Source organism: Typha latifolia, chromosome 2, assembly GCF_019914945.1.
Source record: "Typha latifolia isolate L0001 chromosome 2, TyphaL0001v2, whole genome shotgun sequence".
Taxonomy (NCBI): domain Eukaryota; kingdom Viridiplantae; phylum Streptophyta; class Magnoliopsida; order Poales; family Typhaceae; genus Typha; species Typha latifolia.
The window spans coordinates 14,339,775-14,362,156 of record NC_133087.1 but is presented as its reverse complement, the minus strand read 5'-3'; the positions used below and the strand labels follow the sequence as shown (position 1 = coordinate 14,362,156).

Genomic DNA, 22,382 nt, shown 5'->3' with positions numbered 1-22,382 from the left:
ACCTTGCTTTATGGAATTAATACGTATCCCCTGTCCTCAAGAAAACTCTTTTTTATTTAAATTAAAGTCGTTAAAATTTTCTATCATATTTAAATGAAGATACTCGTTAGATATAAAGTTATAAAAAATTAGATAAATTTTCTAACGAATTTAAAATAATATAAAAAAATGGAGTTGGCCGAACTCTTGATGGCTTTTAGTTGACTATAGTTTGAATTATATTTAATTTTTTAATTATAGTAATAGATTTAAATTTGCATCGCATATATAAATTATGTAAACACTGTTATATATAAAGAGATAGTTTTTATTTGGCTAAATTTACTTAAGATGTTAACTTAAATATATTTTAGGAGAAACATAGGACTCAAATTATTAAACTATAATATAGAAAACATACTGAGGGTGAAATGAAAATTTCCCAAAACACAATACAACGAACGGAAGGGCGGAAAAGAGAGTGGAAACTAGCAAGTCTTGCAGTGAGCGAGCGAGCGAGAAAGATCGAAAGAGGGAAATGGAGATCGCCAATCTTCCCATTCCGCCGTCTCAGCGGGCGAAGCTCCTCGCTGCGGGTTACACCACCTTCTCCTCTCTCTCCTCTATCTCCCCTTCGCAGCTCTCCCGAGGTACAATCCTTTCGTGGGTTTCTTATGTTTTTTTATTAGATTCTGTATTATAATTAGCGGCTATGAATTAAGTAGGATAATTTGCTAGGTTGATGTATTCTAACATGTAAAGGTTAACGATCAATAACACAAAGCTATAAGATGAAACTAAAGGTACACAAATGTACTTTCTTTTTGATATCATTCTGTAGATCCTTACCTTTTTTTTTTTGACCTTTGAGGGGGATAATGGCAGTACTTATGATCCGCTTACAAATTTTTTTTTAATTTCCTGCTGATTGTCTTCTTACAACTCTGAATAAAATTATTGAATTGACTCTATAATGAGAGTGTGCTGTTAAATTATCTCTTTTGTGATTCATTTTCTTGGTTTTTGTAAATTTATAACTTGTTATCTATCGGTAAAGAAGTCTTTGTATACAAAGTAGTTGCTCTAACAGCTGATTTGTTTTAGGGAACAGATTTAAATATAGATTTTCAAGAAGCATTGGATATTCTGAAGATTTTGTCAGATGCCAGTAGACTTAATAATGTGGCCGGAAATCCTGGAGTTATTGAGGGTACTAATTCTTTGACTCTTAATATTTTCAAGCTGCAAGCTGCTTTGAAACCTAAATCCACTGAAAAATTCTTTATCTCTTCTCTTAGTATATGCATAATATATATGCACATATATGGGGATAGACTACAAAATTTACGTTCAAATATTTGTAGATTTAACTTCTTTTAGTCATAGAATGCATCTTGTGACTCAAATAACTCATCCAAGGTGAAAATGAGTGAAAGAAATTTATCTCTATCCACCTTGGGATTACGCTTTTAGTTTTTACAATACCCAAGGCACAGAAAATGGCTAGCAAATGTAAGAACATCTGTGTATAAAGTACTTGAGGCTTCTAATAACTGTTATATTTGACAACTTACCAATTACTCAAGCTTAAGATTTTAGAGAATGGTAGTTATATCTTCATATTCTAACACTCTTCCTCATTTCTGGACTTGAGATTTTTTGATGAGACTAAGAAGTGAATCTGCCTTAAATGGGTGGAGGTTTTATCTTTTGTATGATATATGAGCTTGGTAGGATTTGAGACATTTGCTCTTGTATTGTGATAACTTACCAACTACTCTAAAAATGTAAGTTTTTAGAGAATGATAGTTTTTACCATTCTAACAATATTTTCTTTGTAAGAAAAAGTCTCTGATTAATTTAAAAATACTTGTAGGAGCCCAAACGGCTTGGGACATGCTATCAGAGGAGCAAATGCAGAAACATATAACAACAGGTTGTGAAGACCTTGATGCCATACTAGGTGGAGGAATACATTGCAAAGAAGTTACTGAAGTTGGTAAGCTTGCATATGATTGCCCATTTGCGATTTATATATGTGAAAAGTGATGATATATACTAAATCTTCATGGATCTACTGATATGACATGTTAGAGAGATTTCATGTCCTCTAGCAGGCAATACCTTAAATTTCGTTTGGTGCTTAGTCATTGCTAGTCTGTGATAAACTGATTGGTGTTGGTAGGTGAGGGGGCACCATCCTTAACATAATGTGGTGTCCTAGTGCATAGTTATCACCAATATTTGGAGTCAGTAAGTGCAGCAAAAGTGAGCCTTACCTTCTTACTGTATAGGTTATATATGACTTGAATCCCTGACTATAGGGTACTTGGCAGGAAATTTCACCAAAAATTCACTCTCTATGATCCTCAGTTTTAATTCTTCCATAAACTGCGGGTTGAGCAGTGACTTTTGGCAGAACTACATTTGCCACTTACTTCTCTGGCTTTTATTTTGTTCTCATAGTTATATGCATTAATTTGACTTGCTGCAATTGACTTGATAGTTTTCCAGGTGGTGTCCCCGGAATTGGTAAAACACAATTTGGGTATGGCAAGCTCTTCGTTTTGGGTTGTTAAGTAAAGTGGATTTTGAATGAGCAACTCAAGCTTGTACCGAACATTTGCAGTATCCAGCTTGCTATCAATGTCCAGATTCCGGTTGCATATGGTGGTCATGGTGGAAAAGCAGTTTACATAGGTTGTCTAAAAGCTGCTCATGGTAATGCTAATTTTTCGAGGTTTAGGAGAATTAACTGTGGTTCTTTCTAGCAGATACAGAAGGAAGTTTCATGGTAGAACGTGCTTACCAAATTGCTGAAGGATGCGTCAGTGACATACTTGATAGCTTCACGGATCACAATAGAGACTTTTCAGCTTGCCAGGATAAATTGCAGCCTAACAGTTTCCTAGCTAACATCTTTTACTTCCGCGTGTGCAGTTATACTGAGCAAATTGCTGTCATAAACTACTTGGAGAACTTCCTCACAGAGCAGAAAGATGTAAGCCATGGTTACTTTGAAAATTTTTCTTTTTACCCAAATAAAACTTCCCCCAACAGTTATCAACGTAGATATACCTCTTATTTTGTTATGCAATACTTGATATAGCTGAGGTGGAATGTTTCTAGTGATTTATGTTCTTTATATTGTGCGAACTTTTATCTCTGAAAAATATGATACGGCATGATGCACAGAAAAGTATCTAGATTATTCTTAATAGATCATAATCGTTCTTTGTGTTGCCTTGTAATTAGGCCATTGTCATGAATTATCCACTGATTTGCATAAGAAATGTTTAAATTCTGACTGTCAATATCATACCCTGTCCCACCTGTATTTCAGCAAGCTAGGATTTATGGAAGGCAAACTTTTTGAGCTGGGTCTCACTTTGTCTAGAACAAGTTCTGTCAAGGAGATTATCATACACTATATGTGTTATAACTCCTAGTTAGCCATATTCATAACTCATACTAAAGCTGCATAAAATATCTACATAAAACAACTCTTTTTTGACTGCTAGTTTTATTTTTCATTGACTGCATTACAATTATTTTACAGGTGAAGATAATTATAATTGATAGTGTCACTTTTCACTTTCGACAAGATTTTGATGATCTAGCCCTTAGGACTAGGGTTCTTGGTGGAATGTCGTTGAAGCTGATGAAACTTGCCAAAACACATAACTTGGCAGTAAGTAGTAATATCTTCTTCTGGCATATAATTCAATTCCTTTTTCTGCCATAAGTAATGATAAAGTCTGTTTTTTTTCATTTATTAATTTCAATGATGCCATGCAGGAAATTGTTAAATATTCCTGGTGTCACTTTAACTAGTATATATAGAAAATAATATTCATATATTATGCTACTCAGATTGATTGTTTTCTTTCTCATTTGAGCAGGTTGTTTTGTTGAATCAAGTAACTACGAAGTTTACAGAAGGCTCGTTTCAATTAACTCTTGCTCTAGGTGAATCATTCATTTGGTTTTAATTTCTTTTCGCTAACATTCTGAGCATTTATTCATTATTCTGCTACTCCTAAATTCTAATATCTTAGTTTTTCTAGTTCCTGTTTTATATAATTGTAAACATTATTCACAATCCTAAATCTGTATTGTGCTTCCAGAACAACCTTTCACAATAGGAGTGTGCGGTTGGTTCCTCTCGAAGGTTTTACCTGTTTCGACTATTCATATGATATATTGCATGCTTTTGTTTTGAAAACTGATATGTGGAAAGCATACTGCTTCAAGATTTTGACACGAAGATAATAGCTAGAAGTAGCATTGTGCCATTGTCTATAGTGGACTCCACCAACTCCAAGATGACATTGGAATTAGAAAGAATGCTCTTGGTTTCTTTTCTTTTTAATATCCACCTCTCTATTAGGTTTTCTTAAACATAGTTTATTGCTCCTATTGGCTCCTCTGGTATATCTTACTCTCTCCATTATTTTTTGTTAAACTACCAACACTTTTATATATCCAACTGTCTCTTACTTTCCGTTAAACTTTTAGAGAATTCCAGTTAGTATTTCATTAGGCTCATGAAATTAAGTATAAAGAAAGAAACAATAAAAGAGATTTAAAAGAACGAAAAATATTACATAGATTAAAGGAAAGAGCAAATCAATATGGCACTTCCTGGAAAACTGCAACCCCTGGATCCTCTAGATTGCTGATAATTTCATTAAGAAGCCAAGTTCCATGAGAGTAACTTGTTGAAGAGTAGACTCTGTCCTTGACTTCCACCGTAGAAATGCTAGAGAACCCCTAACAACCCTTTGTATCTCCAATTTCTGGCAAGAAAGAATAGAAGGGGGCTAGACACTGATGTTCAGTGTTCTTTGGGGCTGATGATGCTTCTTAAATAAATTTATTTGAGAAACAAATGATCCACAATTCATCTGACTCATCAATGATAGCACATTTGGAAGACTCTCTGAATCGCTTACAATGAAGAATATTTTTTGTGCTGGGACTTTTATCAATAGCAAGCCAGTGGAAGATCTTCACCTTTAATGGCAAGGCCAACTTCCAGGCTAATGCAGTGTAAAGGGGGATTCCAAGCCCAAAAATTGAGAAAAGAGTAAAAGGGTCTGTAGGAGAATAGACCAGAAGAAGAAAATCTTCATAAAATTGTAATTGTACTGGAGAAGCGAGGGGAGAGCAATGTAGATGTTGGCTTCAGAATTGACTGAGAATAGAAATCTTTTTGTTTTTTCCAGCCATCTGTGATTACATGTTACTGTCTTTTCCTGGACCACCTAGCTGGTAGATTTAACTTTATTCATACCTCGATGTATTTTCAAATTTTTAAAGTTGATTATCTTGGTAGTTCTATATTTCCAGTTTCACTACAGCTAATCCATGATATTAAATGGATCTTCATTTATCAAGAGAACCCTCTCTATGTATACATCGATTTTAAAATCCTTCCGTTATTGAATCATTATTGTTTGCTTCCGTGCATTAACGTATCCTTTTATATGTAGAGATGCTAATGCATTGTTATGGAACAACCTTTCGTCAATTACTTCTGACAAGAGCTCATACATTCTTGAGCAGGCGATAGCTGGTCTCATTCATGCACAAATCGTGTTATTTTGTACTGGAACGGTAACGACCGGTATGCATATATCGATAAGTCACCATCTCTTCCATCAGCATCTGCGCCTTTCTCAGTGACCGGCAAAGGTATAAGAAATGCTACTTCACACTGCAAGCGAGTCAGAATGATGTAAAATCTCCAATCAAATGAGAAATAGGTGTTCAAATGAGAAATAGGTGTGCATGTCTTGAATGTCTTTTCTTTCCCACTACCACATATATATAGTTTGGAGGAGTTGCAAGGGAGGTGTAGGAAAAACAATGTTATTGTTATATTTTTTAACTTTTGCTTCTCTTTGTTCTGTGGAACATTTTTGCCCTGTGGGTTTAATTGTGAACATGTCCTTATCTCTCTCTCTCTATACTTCTCTCTATTGCGTTTTGCATTACCTTTTTTCTTAAAAGAATATATTGTCATGCGTTGTTGTTGAGAGTGCTGTGGAAATGCTATTTACGTATAGGGGTGATAATTATTCTTATTCTTGTTTCTGTGTTTGATTAAAATAACAAGAATAAAAGAATAATAATTGCCTTTAATAATAAAGTTCTAAAGAGTGTGTCTCCAGATCGGAAAATAGTAGTCGGTGAAGACACCCATCGTTTAAGGAAGAAGTCGTCATCGCCTTTCTTTCTCTTCATTCCTAGTAAATAAAGAGAAGCGAGCGCTCTTTTCTTTCTCACTTCTCTGCAACAATCCATCAGCAAAGATGTCGACTTCTCCTTCCTCTCCATGGCTCTCCTCCCTCTCCCTTCCCTTCCTCTCCGTCGTCGTCGGTGCCGTCGTCGCCCTCCTCTTTTTCGCCGATTACTTCCGCCGGAAGCGAGCCGAGGTCTCCACCATCGCCCATCCCGTTCCCCAGCAATCCTCTAACATCGGTAAACCCTCCAAGCCGCCTTCTGCTGCGGCGAGGAGACCTCATCAGAAATTTCAACACCACCACCACGCCGCCGACAAGGTCTTCTTCATTTCCTTCCCCGCTTCGAAGATTTCCGTCACTCTACCCTTTCTTCTTCGATCAAGATTCCTATTTTGATCGCAAATTTCAGGATCTGAACAAGAAACACCACCCTCTTGACGTTAACACCTTGAAAGGCCACGGAGACGCTGTCACCTCCATTTGCTTCTCTTCGGATGGTCAGAATCTTGCCACCGGTGAGCTTTTCGTCCTACTATTTGCATTTTAAATCAGGTGTTACAAATTGTTTAGTTTCAGGTAGTTTAGGGGTTGAATGTGTATTAAGCTATTTATTTAGTTGCAGCGTAGAATTACTTTGGGTGCTAAGTGGTAACTGAGAATCTTGATTGCAGTTTGTGCTGATGGAGTTGTAAGGGTGTACAGGATTGATGATGCTTCCAGTAAAAGCTTCAAGTATGGATTTTTTTTTTAATTACTCGTTTGCTTTGTGTGCTGATGATGCCTCCATGAGTTGAATGTTTTGGATGGTGAGAACTGTGCAGGCTGCTCAAGATTAACTTGCCTGCCGGGGCACACCCAACAGCCATTGCTTTCTCAGAAGGGGCGTCAACTGTGGTTGTGGCTGCACAGAATTTGTTAGGTTCCTCCCTGTATATGTATGGGGATGTAGGTACCAAGCCTGCCGGGGAGGGCAAGCAACAGGGCAAGCTTCCAGTTCCGGAGATCAAGTGGGAGCATCAGAAGATCCACAATGAGAAGTCTGTGCTGAACCTTGCCGCTGCTTGTGCAACGTATGGGAGCGGCGATGGGAGTACGATCATTATTTCATGTTCAGAAGGTCTGGATGTTTTAGATGCTTCCTGTTGCTCTTATATTATGCATGTTTTTGTCTTAGGGTAATGTGCTTGTACTAGTGCATCATTAATGTGCCGTTATAAGAATTTAAACTTTGAAGGAGAGCAAGATACCATGATAGGATGTTCTTACTACATTAAAATGTTGGACTGATCTAGATATCAGATTATATTAATATAAGAATCATTTCATGACCTTTGAAATTAATACAGCCCTTCTATATATTAAAAGAATCTTGATTTGCTTCATTGGCCCAATCAGATCAGATTGTAGATCAATACTATTATTTAACCTGCAAATTAGTGCAGTATCTATTTCATAACTTTCTGGATGCAGAAAGCATATAGGATGCTATATGTTCTTGAGCGCTTTTTGACAGACATCTGGTTTTCATTTTAAAGTTTTGAATGGATTTTTTTAATGCTAGTGTTTAGTGGTGACTAATCACCTTATATTACAGGAACTGATATTAAAATTTGGCATGGAAAAAGTGGAAAAGATTTGGGAACGGTTGACACCAATCAGTTGAAAAACAACATGGCTACTATATCACCAAATGGACGTTTCCTAGCTGCGGCTGCTTTTACCGCAGATGTTAAGGTTGGTTTGTCTGTTAAGTACACAATTCTTTGCTGCATCATTACATGACCAAAGGGATGTTTCCCCTGAGCTCAAAAGCTGGTTGCCCTTTCTAAGTTGATTCTTTGGATCATCTCTAGTGTCTCATGCAGGATGTCCTGTGCCATAGGCATGAGAATCCTTTATGTTCTATGCCTACCATCCTACTAAATGCCAAAAGAAGTTTCGACGAGCTCAATTGACAGGGCTGTCTGAAATTTTTTCTATAAGACTTTTATTATTAAAATTATATTAATCTAAAGCTATTCTTGGCAACACTTCTGCCGTGTAGGTTTGCACTGGAACAAGCTGCTGTGTGCAATAATTATTTACTTTACTCTTTTGTTGTCTCCATGATTTAGGTATGGGAGGTCATTTATTCCAAGGATGGTTCAGTGAAGGAGATTCAGAGAGTTATGCAACTGAAGGGACATAAGGTAAAAGTACTAAAATAAATTGAAATCACAGTTATTTATGAGTTACTTTTGGGTAGATAAGGATTTTTTAAACATAACTGGATCTTTTGTCAAAAAAAAAAAAATCATTTGGATCTCATTGAGTGCCCCCCCCGCAGAGAGTGTAGTTAATTTAATTGATCATCGTGATTTTTGTGCTATTATTGGTTTTTGTTTTCCACATTTTTCTCCATTTGTTAATCCTTTAAATTTTTTGCCTTGATTAGTTATTGCCATGTGAATGTTGGGCATGAGAGTTTAAATTATTCTTCAAAAGATTATTTTATTTTTCTTGGAAGAATTATTATTCTCCATTGGTGGTCTTGAATCTGGATGTAACAGCACACAAATGAACTATCTAGATATAACACTTTTGTTACCATTGCATGAAAACTGATCCCATCTCGAGGCCAAAAAGTTGAATATTTCCTCTCCACCCTGGGATCGGTTATTTAGAATTCTGAGACAAAACCGATGGCTCAAATAGATGTTAAAAACTTTTCCAAAATTTTAATAGCAGTAACTTGCGCATGTCAGATTTTGAAGATTATTTGTACACATATATCGCTTAGTAATAGATATCTGTCTTTGTTTTTTCATATGTAGATTGACCAATTAGTTGCTATTCCCACTTATTTGGACTAAAACCTATTGGTTGCTGACTCCTTGTTATCATTTTTAGTTTTAAGTGTGCTATGCCTTCCATTGCCTTTCTTTCATCAGTTCTCAACTTATTCATATTCCAGTCCTCTAATAGTTTAGTTCCCAAGGAGAATGACTTTTTACATTTGCATTTCATTGTGTTGCTCATCACATCTAATTTATATACTTCTTACTATGTGCATGTGTGTTGGAAATAATGAGAATTTGTTAATATATATGCACATCTTCTTTCCTTGGATTTATTTGACATTCTGCATTGTTGTTCAGAGTGCTGTCACTAGCTTGTGTTTTGCTCCAAATTCAGAGCAGATCATTACTGCATCAAAAGATGGTTCCATTCGTATATGGAACATCAATGGTATATTCAATAATATAACCCTGTACTTTGTATTTGTGTACATTGTATTGGTCATATCTAAGGATGGCTTCTTTAGAAAATGAAATTTCCATGCCTCTATTGCAACAACCTTAACTAGTTGTATCACAAGGTTATGTTTCTTGTCTTGTTAGTGATCTACAGTTTCAGAGTAATATTTTCATTGTTTTGAGTAACTGTGAAACATGCATAACTATTCCAGCTATGTTCTTTTCTAATGTGTGTCAGCTGCTGTGCATTTATAAATGTCAGGAGATAGAAGTTGCATACAATTTTCATGTATTAAATTTTCTTATGGTATTAAATTTTGACTATGGCAAGGATTATGGTACTTTTTCCTGGATGGCTAAATGGATCATGTAACATACAACCATCTTTATGTTTTGCAATTTAATTGAGCTATCCGAGAGATTCAAAGGATTTTATTCATTGATGAATGTTGAGATTTTATTCATTGATGAATGTTGAGATTTAACAACGAGCATAATGATCAGTTATATGCTATTATATGGTCCACAGTTTGGACTGACAACTACATGTTGGAGTTCATGTGACTGTTTTTTTTCTCCAATGATTTAGAAATATGATTCTTATTTCCGTTTGCTCTTAACTTTCCAGATTTTCGAGATATTCGTTACTTGTTTCCATTTTATGTAGTTATGGATGAAATTCTTGACTCATGTATTATCAGCTAAACTATATCTAAATTTTCACAAGAAAAATTGAATTATGCTTCTGATTAACCTCCTAAATTTTGTGTATAGGAACTGTTGCTAATTTTTTTTCTGACGATTGTTTTCTCATTTATGTTTCAATACATAATTACGTATTCAAGGTTTGTGCAACATGTTATACATAAATTGCCACATGAAAATGTTAATCAACTTTATTGCTAGTTGCATAGTATAATTCACTTCAAGATCAGGCTTAATGCTGCATATTTAGCACCTGAATGAGAACACAATGCTGAGGCAGGACTTATCCTAGGGATTCTTTTGTTCATCAGGGTCTTATAAATCATAATTGACTCTTGTATTGGTATTTCTGCACCTAAAATTTGCTGTTTTATATTGATCCTTCATTCTTTTTTCTATTTCTTGTTTGAGACAAAATTTGGTAGTTCACACTGCTGACTTTCCATGAACCTGAGTATATGTACCTTAGTACCCCTTAGAAAATCAAAACTTATATTTTCTTGTTTGTGTGATGCTATGATATCATTGAATTTTCTTAATCTAATAACTGTTACCTACTCTTTAGTTCGGTATCATCTCGATGAGGATCCAAAGACAATGAAAGTATTTGCAATTCCTCTTCATGATTCAAAAGGTTCTGTTTGTCATTACGATCATATGAGCATCTCACCAAATGGGGAAATTCTGGCGACCACCAATGGTTCAACATTGCAATGGCTATGTGCAGAAACTGGGAGAGTTTTAGATACAGTTGACAAGGCACATGAAGGTTTGTGGTGTCTATTCACCTTACAAGGATCTATTATTTGCTTTTCTTGAAGCTTATCGGCACATTGGTTAAGAAACATATTAGTATTAGGAAGATTTTCCTGCTTTTGCTTGCTACTAGTGATCAAAGCACTTGTGCAAAAAGGAAAAAGAATAGCCTTTTGCTGATGACTAATTTCTTCTTAGATTTCCCAGCATGTAATGTAAATTTTATTAATGGGAAAGAAGAAATATTTTATTGATAATTAATTTTTTGTTAGATTTCCTGGCGTGTAACATAAATTAGATATCTTTTATCTTGTAGCAACATTTGCATTGTTTGGGGCTTAATGTGGATTTAACTGGATTCTTGTTTGATCTGTTAGATTTACTGGGGCATTATGTGATGTAAATTAGATATCTTTCATCTAGTCCTATCAAATCATTAAAGTCATTTGAGAATCCATTGTGATAATTTGAGTTTGGACATATTCAAAGAAGACCACATAATGTGCCAGTATAAAGTAGTAATTTAATTTAAGTAGAAGGTCTCTTAAGAGAAAGGAGACCGAAGCTGATGTGGTTAGAACTTGGAAGCAGTAAGGAAAATAATACAATAGCACTTTATCTAACAGAGAACCTTGCTTTGAATAAATATAAAGGAAAACAGATACATAAAAGATCCATATATAACCCAAAAACTTGTGTATATATATATATATATATATATATATATATACACACACCCATAAGTAGAACCAAAAAATCAGACAAAACAATGTGAAATAAGATAACCAAAAATAAATATGAAAATCTGAGATTTTTAAACAAAAGAATCACATTGAATATTGGTCGCATAAACATATTGTCTCTATTTATGCATGATTTCAATATTTTTATACACACGATCACACATCTAGATTGCATATCAGAAGTTTTGTGATTCAAAATTAGTATCATGCTTTATTATGTGGGTTTACAGCATTTATAATTGGTGTAACATCCGATTCAAATTTGACCTGACTTGAATCAAAAAGATCTTTCTGTTGGGTGGATCAGATATGGATCATCTAGTTGGATAGACTGTATGAGTACCCTGTTATTTCTACCCGATTACAGCCCTACTTGGACCACAAAATTATTTAATTAATACTGCCACTTGTTCTGTCATCAAACTGAATTTTTTGATGGGTGAACAACTTCCATTTTTTTTTCTATTCTTTTCATTACTTGAGCAATATTGCTGGTCTGTATGTGTTAATACTTAGTTAATTTCTTGGCACTGTTCTCCTGTCCTTTGTTTAAAAAATTGCTGACCAGAATTGAAGTTCATCAGGATCTGTAAATGCTTAAGGAATTACTGTAGTTTATTGTTTAACTCTGATTCGTAGTTTAGTTTCTATTTTTTTTTTTTTTGAATTTATTATCTGATGCCATTTTGCTATTTCATAGACTTCTTTCTTGATGCATCTCAAATCTACTGTCTCCTTGATTCATTTAAGAGAGATCTTCAATTGCTTCAAGTAGTTAGGTTTGCCAGGGCTTTATTTATATTACACGAGAGTAGGTACACATCAAATGCTTACTAGTTTTATTTACTCAACCAATGTCTGAAGAATCCTATTCTTCATTTTAATTGGATTATTCAGGACCATATCACTTATTTACCTGCTGATTATCATTTTTTTTTACTTCAGACTATCCTGTACCTAATGTGGTATTGTAGTTTTAATTTGCATTTTGCTAACAGAGCCTGCCAAACAGTTATTTGGCTAAAGTGTGTCAATATATGAATGACTACATGCTCTTTAATCTATTACTTTATGCACCTGACTGCTTAATCATTCATAAATTGTAATGTTTCCAGGTGACATCACAGGCATTGCTTGGGGTCCTCAGTCTATTCTTAATGGTATGGATTAACTACTCCAGTAACCAGCATAAATTCTCAGCTCTGATGCTTTCTGATCTTTCTTGCATTACAGATGGGATCATTAAATTCTTGAATGATGATGAATGAGTCCACTTAGTTTACATTGATGATGTGAAAAGTGTTCACAGTATGCATTAGGTCTAACAATAGATTATTAAAATATTACTTATATAGTCTAAGTACATAATGGATGGTTTCAACATTACTAAACTAATATAAAGGTAAAAAAACTACATAATGTATGAAGAATTATCTTCAACAGATCATAGCCATGAGCTTAATTATATGATAATGATATGATTACTCAAGTAAACCAGCAAGTAAATATTTGCAACAAATATCATTAGTTGAAGATCACCATTAATACCACTTAGAGCTATTGAACGCTACGTCTAGTCAGTACATGCATATACATCACGCAAGCAGTCCACATATGTCAGTACCTGTATACGCGGTACACATATGGGACCCATATTTAGTCCAACCACATTTGAACCACATAATGCATAGGCTACTTGCCGCCACCTTTTAATCTATGATTTGCATTTTCCAAGAGTTGTTTAAAGTTGTGTTTTTTTTCTTCCTTTCTCTTTTTTTCTCCTTTTCTGTGCAATGGGTACAGTGTCTGATTTCATTGCGAATGAACTGAAGTTTCAAGCCAAGTTATTCAGTGTTGAGTTTTGTTACACTACCAGATTTCCTAGATATGAACAAACCTAGGTCTGATAAAAATTTTACTTTGCACAAATACTTTTGAGAAGGTCTTTTGTTTTCTGATATCAGCTACATCTTTCAACATCTATGGCTATTTTTGACTATTTACTGACATGCTGGTTTCCATTAATTGCTGCTGTTCCATATTTCACAGGCGGTGTACTTGCTACTGTTCTTGCCACTGCTGGTGTGGACAAAAAGGTGAAACTATGGCTAGCTCCGGAAGTTCATCCTTCATAAGTAATGCATCGTAGCCGAGTTATTGGGGGGACTTAAACTAGTTTTGCTGTGGAAGATTGATATCCCAATGGTTCGAATGCATTGTCTTGATTTCATCCCATTAATACTTCCCAGTTTTGACCAGACTCCGAGCTGTTACATTGGTATGAAAAGGAAGCATCAGAATCTTTGAACTCTTTTCTGAAAATTGAAATTGATATACATTCCAAGTCGTGTCTAGACAATTTTACAATGTGTTTTATGTTAGAAAGAGATGTGCAGAATTTTGTGTACTAAAATTTATGTCTAGGAGAGGTGCTATTTACAATGCAATGCCCGTGACAAGTATAAGAGTAGCTTCTCTAGGTTGATAGTTCTTCACGTGTTAATGCACCTGATGAAGAAGAACTGCTTAAATGATGACATTTATCCTTTTGAAGTAGCAGCGTGATGGTTTTCTCATTGTTGTTTATGAATCTGGTAATCTTGTATTACTGTATGTTCATTGAGTTATTTTTCTCTCCTTTTCTAATCATCTTTTCTTTTATCAGCAAGAATTTTACTTCTGTAGAAATTTTGCATGTCGGTGCGGATCTCATTGTGCTGCAGTTTCGTAGTCCTAATTATTTGGGTTCAAACTTTTGACCAAACTAAACCTCAAACTATTATTTACGCGTCAGACTAGCATGGCGATTTTTAAATATAAATTGTTGATTGGAATTATATATGAAAATTTAAGAATTTACTAAATCTTCATTTACTTGTGAAATAGAAAAAACTTTCTTCTGAAATAAGTTTGTTTATTTTAACGTAGTAATTAAACAATAATTTAGCATATTCTGGTGTACTAATTCATCTTTTCTTTTCTCTTATTTCTTACAACTTTTAAAATCAATGGAATAATAACTCAAAGTTAATATTTTATTTTTAGATTAGACAATACTTAATGACTACTGTTATTTTTCATCTTGATAATCAAGAGTATTTTAGTTATTAAATTAAAAATGTCACCAATTCCTAATATAAATTTAGTATTCTTTATTATTTTAATATCAATCTCAGTCACATCAAATATAATTATTACTCATTAGTATTCAATTAAATAATAAAATAATTTATACTGTATTAGGTTTTTTTTTTATCTTAAAAGTTAAAATACTTCTAAAAGTGAACAAGGCCTAAGAAAATTGCTAATTTTAGGAAAGTTTCGTATAACTAGTGTTCTGATTTAGCCATTTATATTTTAGAAATCATTGAATCAAAAAGTAATTTATATATAAATAAAAAAATTCTATAAGACATAACAGTTTTATTATCGAATTTTGAATGTTTAACTTGCCGACCTGATCAATACAACAACAATAAAAAAAAAACTCTTTAAAAGTTGGCGAGACCAACTTGGACGAGCAACCTTTGGGAGAGGAGCGTCGACCGTGGATATGACAATCAAATTTTGGCAAATACTGTATCGATGCTTGTTGAGATCTATCAAAGGATTTAGTCTCCTTCAAGAAAAAAGATTTAATCTACAGAGAACACTAGAAATACGAAGCAGTATAGGAAAAAAAATTCGTAGTTTGGAAACTGCTGACAAGTAATAGCAGCCTCACGTTATGAGAAAGATACTTGACAGAATGACAAGTGTCTCATCTAATCTGACCATTTTGGAGATAAGCACACAGAATTATCCTAATCTGGTTTTAGACAATTATTACATTATGTATAATTTTATTACAAAAAAAATCTAGGGTTATGTATGCTTAGGAAGATGGGGATAAACCAGGTAAATAGGCAGTAGAACAGGAGCTATTTCATCAACTGATCTAGTAATTCACTTTAACAGCTAAAAGGAATACAAATGCAAAATGCATATGTAGCCATGGGAGAGAAACATGAACAGCACAAGGGATGTGAATGACATACCTCCACCTGTAGCATCTAAAGAGGCAGCAACTCTAGTCTCTATTACAAGAATGAATAGTTTTCAGTTAATCAGTAGATGCATGATCTAGATAAGTGAGAATGATTGTGATGCATAAATTATGTTGCCGCAGTTCTACTGAATACAAATGTTTGGTGCAACTAATTATAATCAGCGATTTTTGCTCAAGACGAAAGAATACATGAGAAATGAAAACTTTGTTCTACAACTTCACAAGTGATAAAATAGTCCTAGCAAATAGTCCTAGCAAAAGATAAGTAGCACATCGACGACAACGGAACATTGTCATTTGAACAAAATGAGTGTATATTTAAACGAGTAAAATTTTGATCTCTCTGAAAGAATTTAAATACTCTATTTTCCTGCAAGGTTGTTGCTAGTTCTTGGCCAAAGATTGGAGATAGGAAGCTTTTGACATGCTGTGATAGACTCCAGTGCTAAAGTCCTTATTACTTTCTCCAAATCCTCCACTGCTAGTGTGGCATCAACAACCTATGTTAGATTTTGTCAGCTAAAGTTAGTAACTGTGAAAGGCAGAAAATAGATTATCAAAGTAAAAGAACACGCTTAAGACTGTTCAATAAGAAGTTTGAATTAGTAAAAGTTGAATATTACTTCCATGATAGCCAACAACAGATTTGACTTTCGACAAGCATCAACCATTTACGAGAGATCGGTGACCACAGCAGCGTCGATGTCATACAGAGGAAAGTGTCCTAACTAGACTCAGATACTAAGCATGTAAATACAAAAACAAATTATAGCTCTAACAAAGACACATACAATCCAAGGAATGGATTAGGATAAGAGTAAAAAATAATGGACAATAATACCTTCCAACTGTCATCACAAAGCTTCCTATATTGTTCGGCCACATTTCTTTGAAACTCAAGCTGCTCATATCTCTCAGTACCATAGCCTCCTCTCTTTGCTGCTTCCTGAAGAGGTCTTACGTGTAAGAGATTTTTCTACAGAAGTACAAAAGAATGAGGCACAAGAAGAACACAGGCTTGGTATTGGAGTGACATCCAAAATCCAAGAAAATAGTTGTAAAACTAATCATAAGTTAAGAAGCTCATTTAGAATATTGATACATCTCATCTACAAGAGGATACCGAATTTTCTGGTCATATACCAAAATGCTAAGAAGATACTGTTGAATGCGGAACAAACCTCTGGTGGTATATCAAGGTAAATTACAAGATCCGGAGCTATCAAGCCTGTTTCCGAAGTCTACATGAAAAATAATCATATTACTGTGCTGGACAAGGTAATATGCAAATTCATTTTACAGAAAGTCAGAAACCTACTTACTAATAACAATACCTTACACCATTCGATGTCAAGTCCTTTGGCAGTTGAGAAAGCCACTCCTGAGTATGAATAACGGTCGACCACAAGTGTGGCTCCACTTCTTAACTTAGTTTCCATTAATGACCTATAGAAAAGGCAGCACATTGCTAAATATTATGCCCAAATTGTTTGCCATACTATGTCCAACAATCAGCTTCAACTCAAAATATGATTGTCCTGTTGTGAGCAGCTACTCCTTCCATGCTCAAACAGATTATAGACAGTCCATATAAGAGCTGCAATAGGGAAATTTGCTGGATATCCTATCATAATTATTATGAGATAGCACCTACATTTCACATGCTTACCAGTTGAGTTACCAAAATTCCAGGATATAGATACTTGAATTAAATTGAAATTATTAGACAAGAAAACTCAAAATAACTGTAATCTTATTAAGGATAATGTACCAAATAATACAGAAAAAGAAGAAAGAAACCTTTTCTCCCAGCGATTTGCACTAAAAAGCAAATGAACCGCACGATCATCCAGTTGCGAATTGTTAGCTAGATAGGACGATATCATTCCACCAATGTGAGTTTGTCTATCTGGAAATCGCCATGCTTCAACTGCTAGTCCGTCAGCCTCCAGTAACGAGACTAGTCTGCTGCATTGAGAAGATTTCCCACTTCGATCTAATCCTTCCAATACAATCAGCGCACCTCTTGAAAAACTACGATTTGCATAAGCCATTGCAGTTTGTCTGGAAAAGCTCTTTCGTGTAAATCGCAATAACTTTAGGGATTTCACAGTTCCGATGATGTTCCTACCCCGAAAAAAATTCAGGTACAAATTTGATTAGATTTTGATTGACGCTCTATCCACCATATTTATTTGAAATAAAGAATATCTCGTATAGTACTGTTATCGTTCATTTCCCCAATATAATTTTACGGGAAATCATAACCTTTTACTTCTGGATAGTGATAAAGAATAATCACGATTGCATCTAGATTATTTGCTACTACGAAGTTAATTACGCAACAGTAATAAAACCCAAATCAAAGCAAGATCTAATTGACCTAATTGAGCCATGGTCCATGGATACACCTAATAACCCTAAAGAAAAGGAAGTAAGGTGTCTTATGAAAGCTAGGGCGTTGGCGTGATTTGAAGATAAGTTATTGAAACTCAAAATGACATTGTGATTCGAATAGAAGGGGAAAATTTGATCCAAACGCGGAAAAAATTAAGCGAGCGAAAGGTAGAGAGAGAGAGAGAGAGAGAGAGAGACGCACCAATGGGTTGCCGGAGGACACCTGTCAAAGTGAGATGCGCGAAACCTGTTTGAGGAAATGCTGCTTTGAGGAGGTGAACGATGGGGCGGCGCGAAACTAATGCGATTTGCTTTCAACATACGCCGCGCCAATAGAGTGGGTCTTCTTAAAATTTAGTGGGTACTATACAATTGTGGACGAAGCCTCTCTCTCTCTCTCTATATATATATATATAGGAAAATATTACGTTGGTACTATACAATTGTCGACAATGCATCTCTTCGAGGGGGCATGCAGGTCGATGCCTCTACTTTAATAGCAGCTGAAAATAATGGAATCAACTACACTTTTTATCAACTTTTTCTTTAAAAAAAACAGAGGTTAAATGCACTTGACACCCTAGTTTGGACAAAAGTCATTTTACTCTTGATTTCTGTTAAATTAAGCATTCAAAGAGAAATCTTAGATAACAAAGGTGAACTAATTTTTATTTAAATGGACAAATAAATTTAAAATAAAAATGCAGCTAGCCGTTAATTTAGATGAAAACCTATCAAGCCGTAACTTGGTTAAAAGTGCCCCGGGGCAAATTGCTGCAAGACGAAGTTGAGAGGATAATACTACTTCCCACTTCCCAGTCACAATCCATGAGAGCCTACAAAACTTCTTCAATTTCGGAGCCGCCGCCCTTCGCGTCGACGCCGGCCAACCTCTGCGCCTTGTCTGCCTCCGCATCCCAATCCATCCGAGCTACAAGAACCATCAGGACCGCCACACTCGTAACCGCGCCTACAAGGAAGCCCAGCAAGAGCCCACCAAGCCCAAGCCCAACCTTAAACGCCAACGCCACCGCCACCGGCAACGCCACCAAGTAGAATCCCCCAAGACTCGCGTACATCCCCAGCCAAGGCCTTGCCGTCCCCCTTACTATCCCCCCGCACACCGCCAATGGAAAGTTCACCACCTCAATCAACGCCATCAGAAGCATCATCTTCTTCACTCCTTCCACAACCTCCCGATCATGGCTGAACAAGAAACCCCAATGGCTTCTCGCACCCACCATCGCTAACCCACCAATAACGCCCGCAATTGAGCTCGTCCCGACCGACACGAAGGCCGACCTCCGAGCCAGGCCGGCGTGCCCAGCGCCGAGCTCGTTCGATACACGGGTCGACGCGCATGTGGCCAGAGATAACATCCCAGAGTATAAGAGGTAGTCGAAGTTTAGGACTACGGCGATCACCGCCACCATCCGCTTCGCGTCGGGAAGGCGGCCGGTGAGCAGGACTAGTATCTCGTAGCACCACCACTCTAGGCATGTGGTCAGGCAGCACGGCGCCGAGAGCCGGAGAAACCGGACCCAATCCGCCACCTTTTGCAGCTCCCACCACCGCGAGGAGGCACTAGTACTAGTAACTTTTTTCCTCGTCTCAGCGATGAAGACGTAAGCTGCTAGCATGATCATCACAACAAGGTCAGTTAGCCAGATGGCCATGGAGACGCCCACTAATCCTTTTTTCCTTGAGAGCAAGATATTTATTGGAATATGGAGAGCTAAGGCTACAGCTGAGCTGAAGAGGGTTGGAAGTGTTACTCCCTGTGAGCTCAAATAAGACTTGAGTGGGCACAAGAATGAGATCACTACTAGGTCAGGGATGAGATATCTTATGTACCTCTTTGCGAGGTTGGCTATGTCTCTTTGTTGCCCAAAGTGAAGTAGTATCTTATCTACATTGAGCCATAGGAAGGAAATGGGAAGAGAAGCTAGTAGCAGTAAGATGGTGGCCATGAAGAGAGTCTTGTGCATGAGCTTGTAGTTCTTGGCACCGAAGGCTTGGCCGCAAATCGGCTCCATGGCGCCGCAGAGGCCGGTTAGGACGGAGAAGCCGGTGACATTGGCGAAGGTGAACCCGAGCGTTCCGCCGGCGAGCTCGAGCTCCCCGAGCCGACCGAGGAAGGCGGTGGTCGTGGCGGTCTTGGCGAACCATGTCAGGTTCATCGCTGCCAGGGGAAGGGCAATGCCGCGCTGCGACCGGAGCTCGGAGGAGATGGCTTCCATGGCGGAGGTGGCCCATCTCGGAATGAGGTGGTCAGGGGGAGGAGATTTTTGAGGAATATTTGGAGGTGCGATTGAGGATTCTTCTTCTTCTTCTTCTTCCTCTTTTCTCAGTTGAGAGGTGGGGCTTTTCATGTCTAGGTTTGTGTGTGATGGGTAAAAGGATTAGCTTTAATTTCTTGCGTAGCTATATGTCGAGTTGATACGACTCCTTGTGTGCATGATAATTGCGTGAGCTTTTTGTATTTTGGATGTAACAGAAAGGAAGAAGAGTTCTTGTAACGGCTCATGCAAGATAGAGCCAATAATAATAATAATAATAATAATAATAATAATAATAATAATAATAATAATAATAATAATAATAATAATAATTTTCTCATCTTTTTATTACAAAAATTTTACATTTAAATATTAGTAAATATTAAACTCTATTAAGAAGAATGCTTCACACTAAAGTCACAAATGTGTAAAACAGTTCGTTGCTATTATGCTTATGAAGGAGCCGATCGTGAATGATCCCTACCCAAAGAGGATAGCCCCTTCGATATTCAAGCTGAGTTATTACTTCATATTTTCACCGACAAAATTATTCCTAAAATCTTTCTGACGAATGATATGATTAAGAAGCATAGAAATTTTTACACTTTCATGAAAACTTTCAAAATATCATAATTATTATTGCACTCTTCAAATTACTATAATTGCTACCCAAATTATCAAACAACTAATCATAGTTAAAAGTGAACTTAAATAGATAAAATATCATTTCATTCTTGTGTAAACTGCTTAAATAGTTCTAAAGCTGTATAATAATATTGATATATAGCACAGGGAAAGGAAATCTTTTTATTTTCTTTGGTAAGAAGAAAAAATTTAGTGATAAATATTTTAGGCTTTAAATTTAATAAAGAAGGGCATTTTAAATATATTTGTCAAACTTAACTACTATTTCTTAGAAATCTTTAATTAAATATTTAGTCAAAAACTAATTATAATGGTAATTTTGAAAGAGTTAAAAAAATTTAGCAACAATTAAGGTATTATTATTAAAGCGAGTGGCCTCAGATTATTCAATCATCTAGTACGAGCTTATCCAAAATTATATATATATAAAAAAAACTCTTTTAAAGAAAGACTTATATTAATCAAGTAGTTTCACATTAATTTCTCTCAACATCAAATTAATAAACTTTGGGGAGTTGGTTTCTCTCTAGCAGGGATTCACATAATCATAAATAAACAAACGTTTCCCTCTCAATGAATGAGTAGTAAATTAGTGATCAATAGAAGATAAGAGGGTGGGCCATTTGTGAGCAAAATGCTCCTTTCCTGCTTGTCCACCAAGTGCTACTTTTTTATCTTTGTCGATTTATAAGGATCTGGCTTCCACTTGATCTTCTTCTAGCTTTTGAGTGATGAGCCATCTCTATCTTATCTCTCTGTCCTTTCCATCTCTCTTTAATATAGCACTAATAGATAGACAATTACTATTTAATGATCACATCAAGAGGTTCTAGGGATCATGCAGATGGCCAAAGTTAATAGAATCAAATAGAGGGCATATTGGCAAGCGTTAAGATAATTAACTGAAAGCAAACTTTTGTCTAATCAAAGTTGGCCTTTTTCTTTGGATACGTATACAATTAAACTTGCTTGTGATATTCTACACAAAGTATCAATCATAAAAAGAAAATAAACCAAAGCAATTGGGTACATGTATAGGGTGATTTATTTATCCTAGTTTTGTTAGTTGATTACTATTACTTTTCGAGATTGTTTTGTAGTGATTTTCTTAATCAAGGATGGCAATTTTTTTTGAGATATTAGGGAACAAGTAAAAGATGGATGTGCTTTCTAAAGTATCGATCATACAAGAAAAGCACTGGAGAATCAAATTTCTTTTCTAAAAGCACTCAACCAACTGGATGAGTGGGATGCTTTATATATCTAGCCTTATTTTGAAGATACTAAATAAAGCTTCAATAGTACACTAGCGTTTCTCTTTTCTTTTTTTCCCCCTTTGCACCTTC

The 22,382-nt window shown here is 35.8% G+C and overlaps 4 protein-coding genes across 7 annotated transcripts; 2 read left to right on the top strand and 2 right to left on the bottom strand.

The window, feature by feature from the left end:
• Positions 1-418: 418 nt before the first annotated feature.
• Positions 419-5,953, top strand: LOC140782913 (DNA repair protein RAD51 homolog 3). Of its 4 annotated transcripts, none has more exons than XM_073129788.1 (9): positions 419-629; positions 1,091-1,189; positions 1,856-1,978; positions 2,494-2,527; positions 2,609-2,679; positions 2,754-2,980; positions 3,539-3,670; positions 3,882-3,948; positions 5,548-5,953. In XM_073129788.1, exons 1-9 carry the CDS (start codon positions 518-520, stop codon positions 5,721-5,723), a joined length of 1,041 nt encoding a protein of 346 aa, XP_072985889.1. In that variant the 5' UTR covers positions 419-517; the 3' UTR covers positions 5,724-5,953. The 4 variants fall into 4 exon arrangements, with proteins under 4 accessions (XP_072985889.1, XP_072985893.1, XP_072985891.1 ...); XM_073129792.1 differs by having other exon boundaries at positions 1,084-1,189; XM_073129790.1 differs by having other exon boundaries at positions 5,475-5,691.
• Positions 5,954-6,153: 200 nt separating this feature from the next.
• Positions 6,154-14,313, top strand: LOC140781637 (uncharacterized). The gene is made up of 10 exons (XM_073127709.1): positions 6,154-6,545; positions 6,637-6,742; positions 6,899-6,959; positions 7,049-7,344; positions 7,822-7,961; positions 8,342-8,416; positions 9,365-9,455; positions 10,734-10,937; positions 12,783-12,827; positions 13,717-14,313. Exons 1-10 carry the CDS (start codon positions 6,297-6,299, stop codon positions 13,800-13,802), a joined length of 1,353 nt encoding a protein of 450 aa, XP_072983810.1. The 5' UTR covers positions 6,154-6,296; the 3' UTR covers positions 13,803-14,313.
• A 1,540-nt stretch (positions 14,314-15,853) lies between these two features.
• Positions 15,854-18,703, bottom strand: LOC140781636 (thymidylate kinase-like). The gene is made up of 6 exons (XM_073127708.1): positions 18,315-18,703; positions 17,516-17,842; positions 17,050-17,161; positions 16,897-16,956; positions 16,557-16,661; positions 15,854-16,215 (listed from the first exon to the last, which is right to left on the bottom strand). The coding sequence occupies exons 1-6, from the start codon at positions 18,431-18,433 to the stop codon at positions 16,078-16,080; spliced, it is 861 nt and encodes a 286-aa protein (XP_072983809.1). The 5' UTR covers positions 18,434-18,703; the 3' UTR covers positions 15,854-16,077.
• Positions 18,704-18,755: 52 nt separating this feature from the next.
• Positions 18,756-20,586, bottom strand: LOC140781635 (protein DETOXIFICATION 56-like). The gene has a single exon (XM_073127707.1). It carries the CDS (start codon positions 20,482-20,484, stop codon positions 18,949-18,951), a length of 1,536 nt encoding a protein of 511 aa, XP_072983808.1. The 5' UTR covers positions 20,485-20,586; the 3' UTR covers positions 18,756-18,948.
• Positions 20,587-22,382: the final 1,796 nt, after the last annotated feature.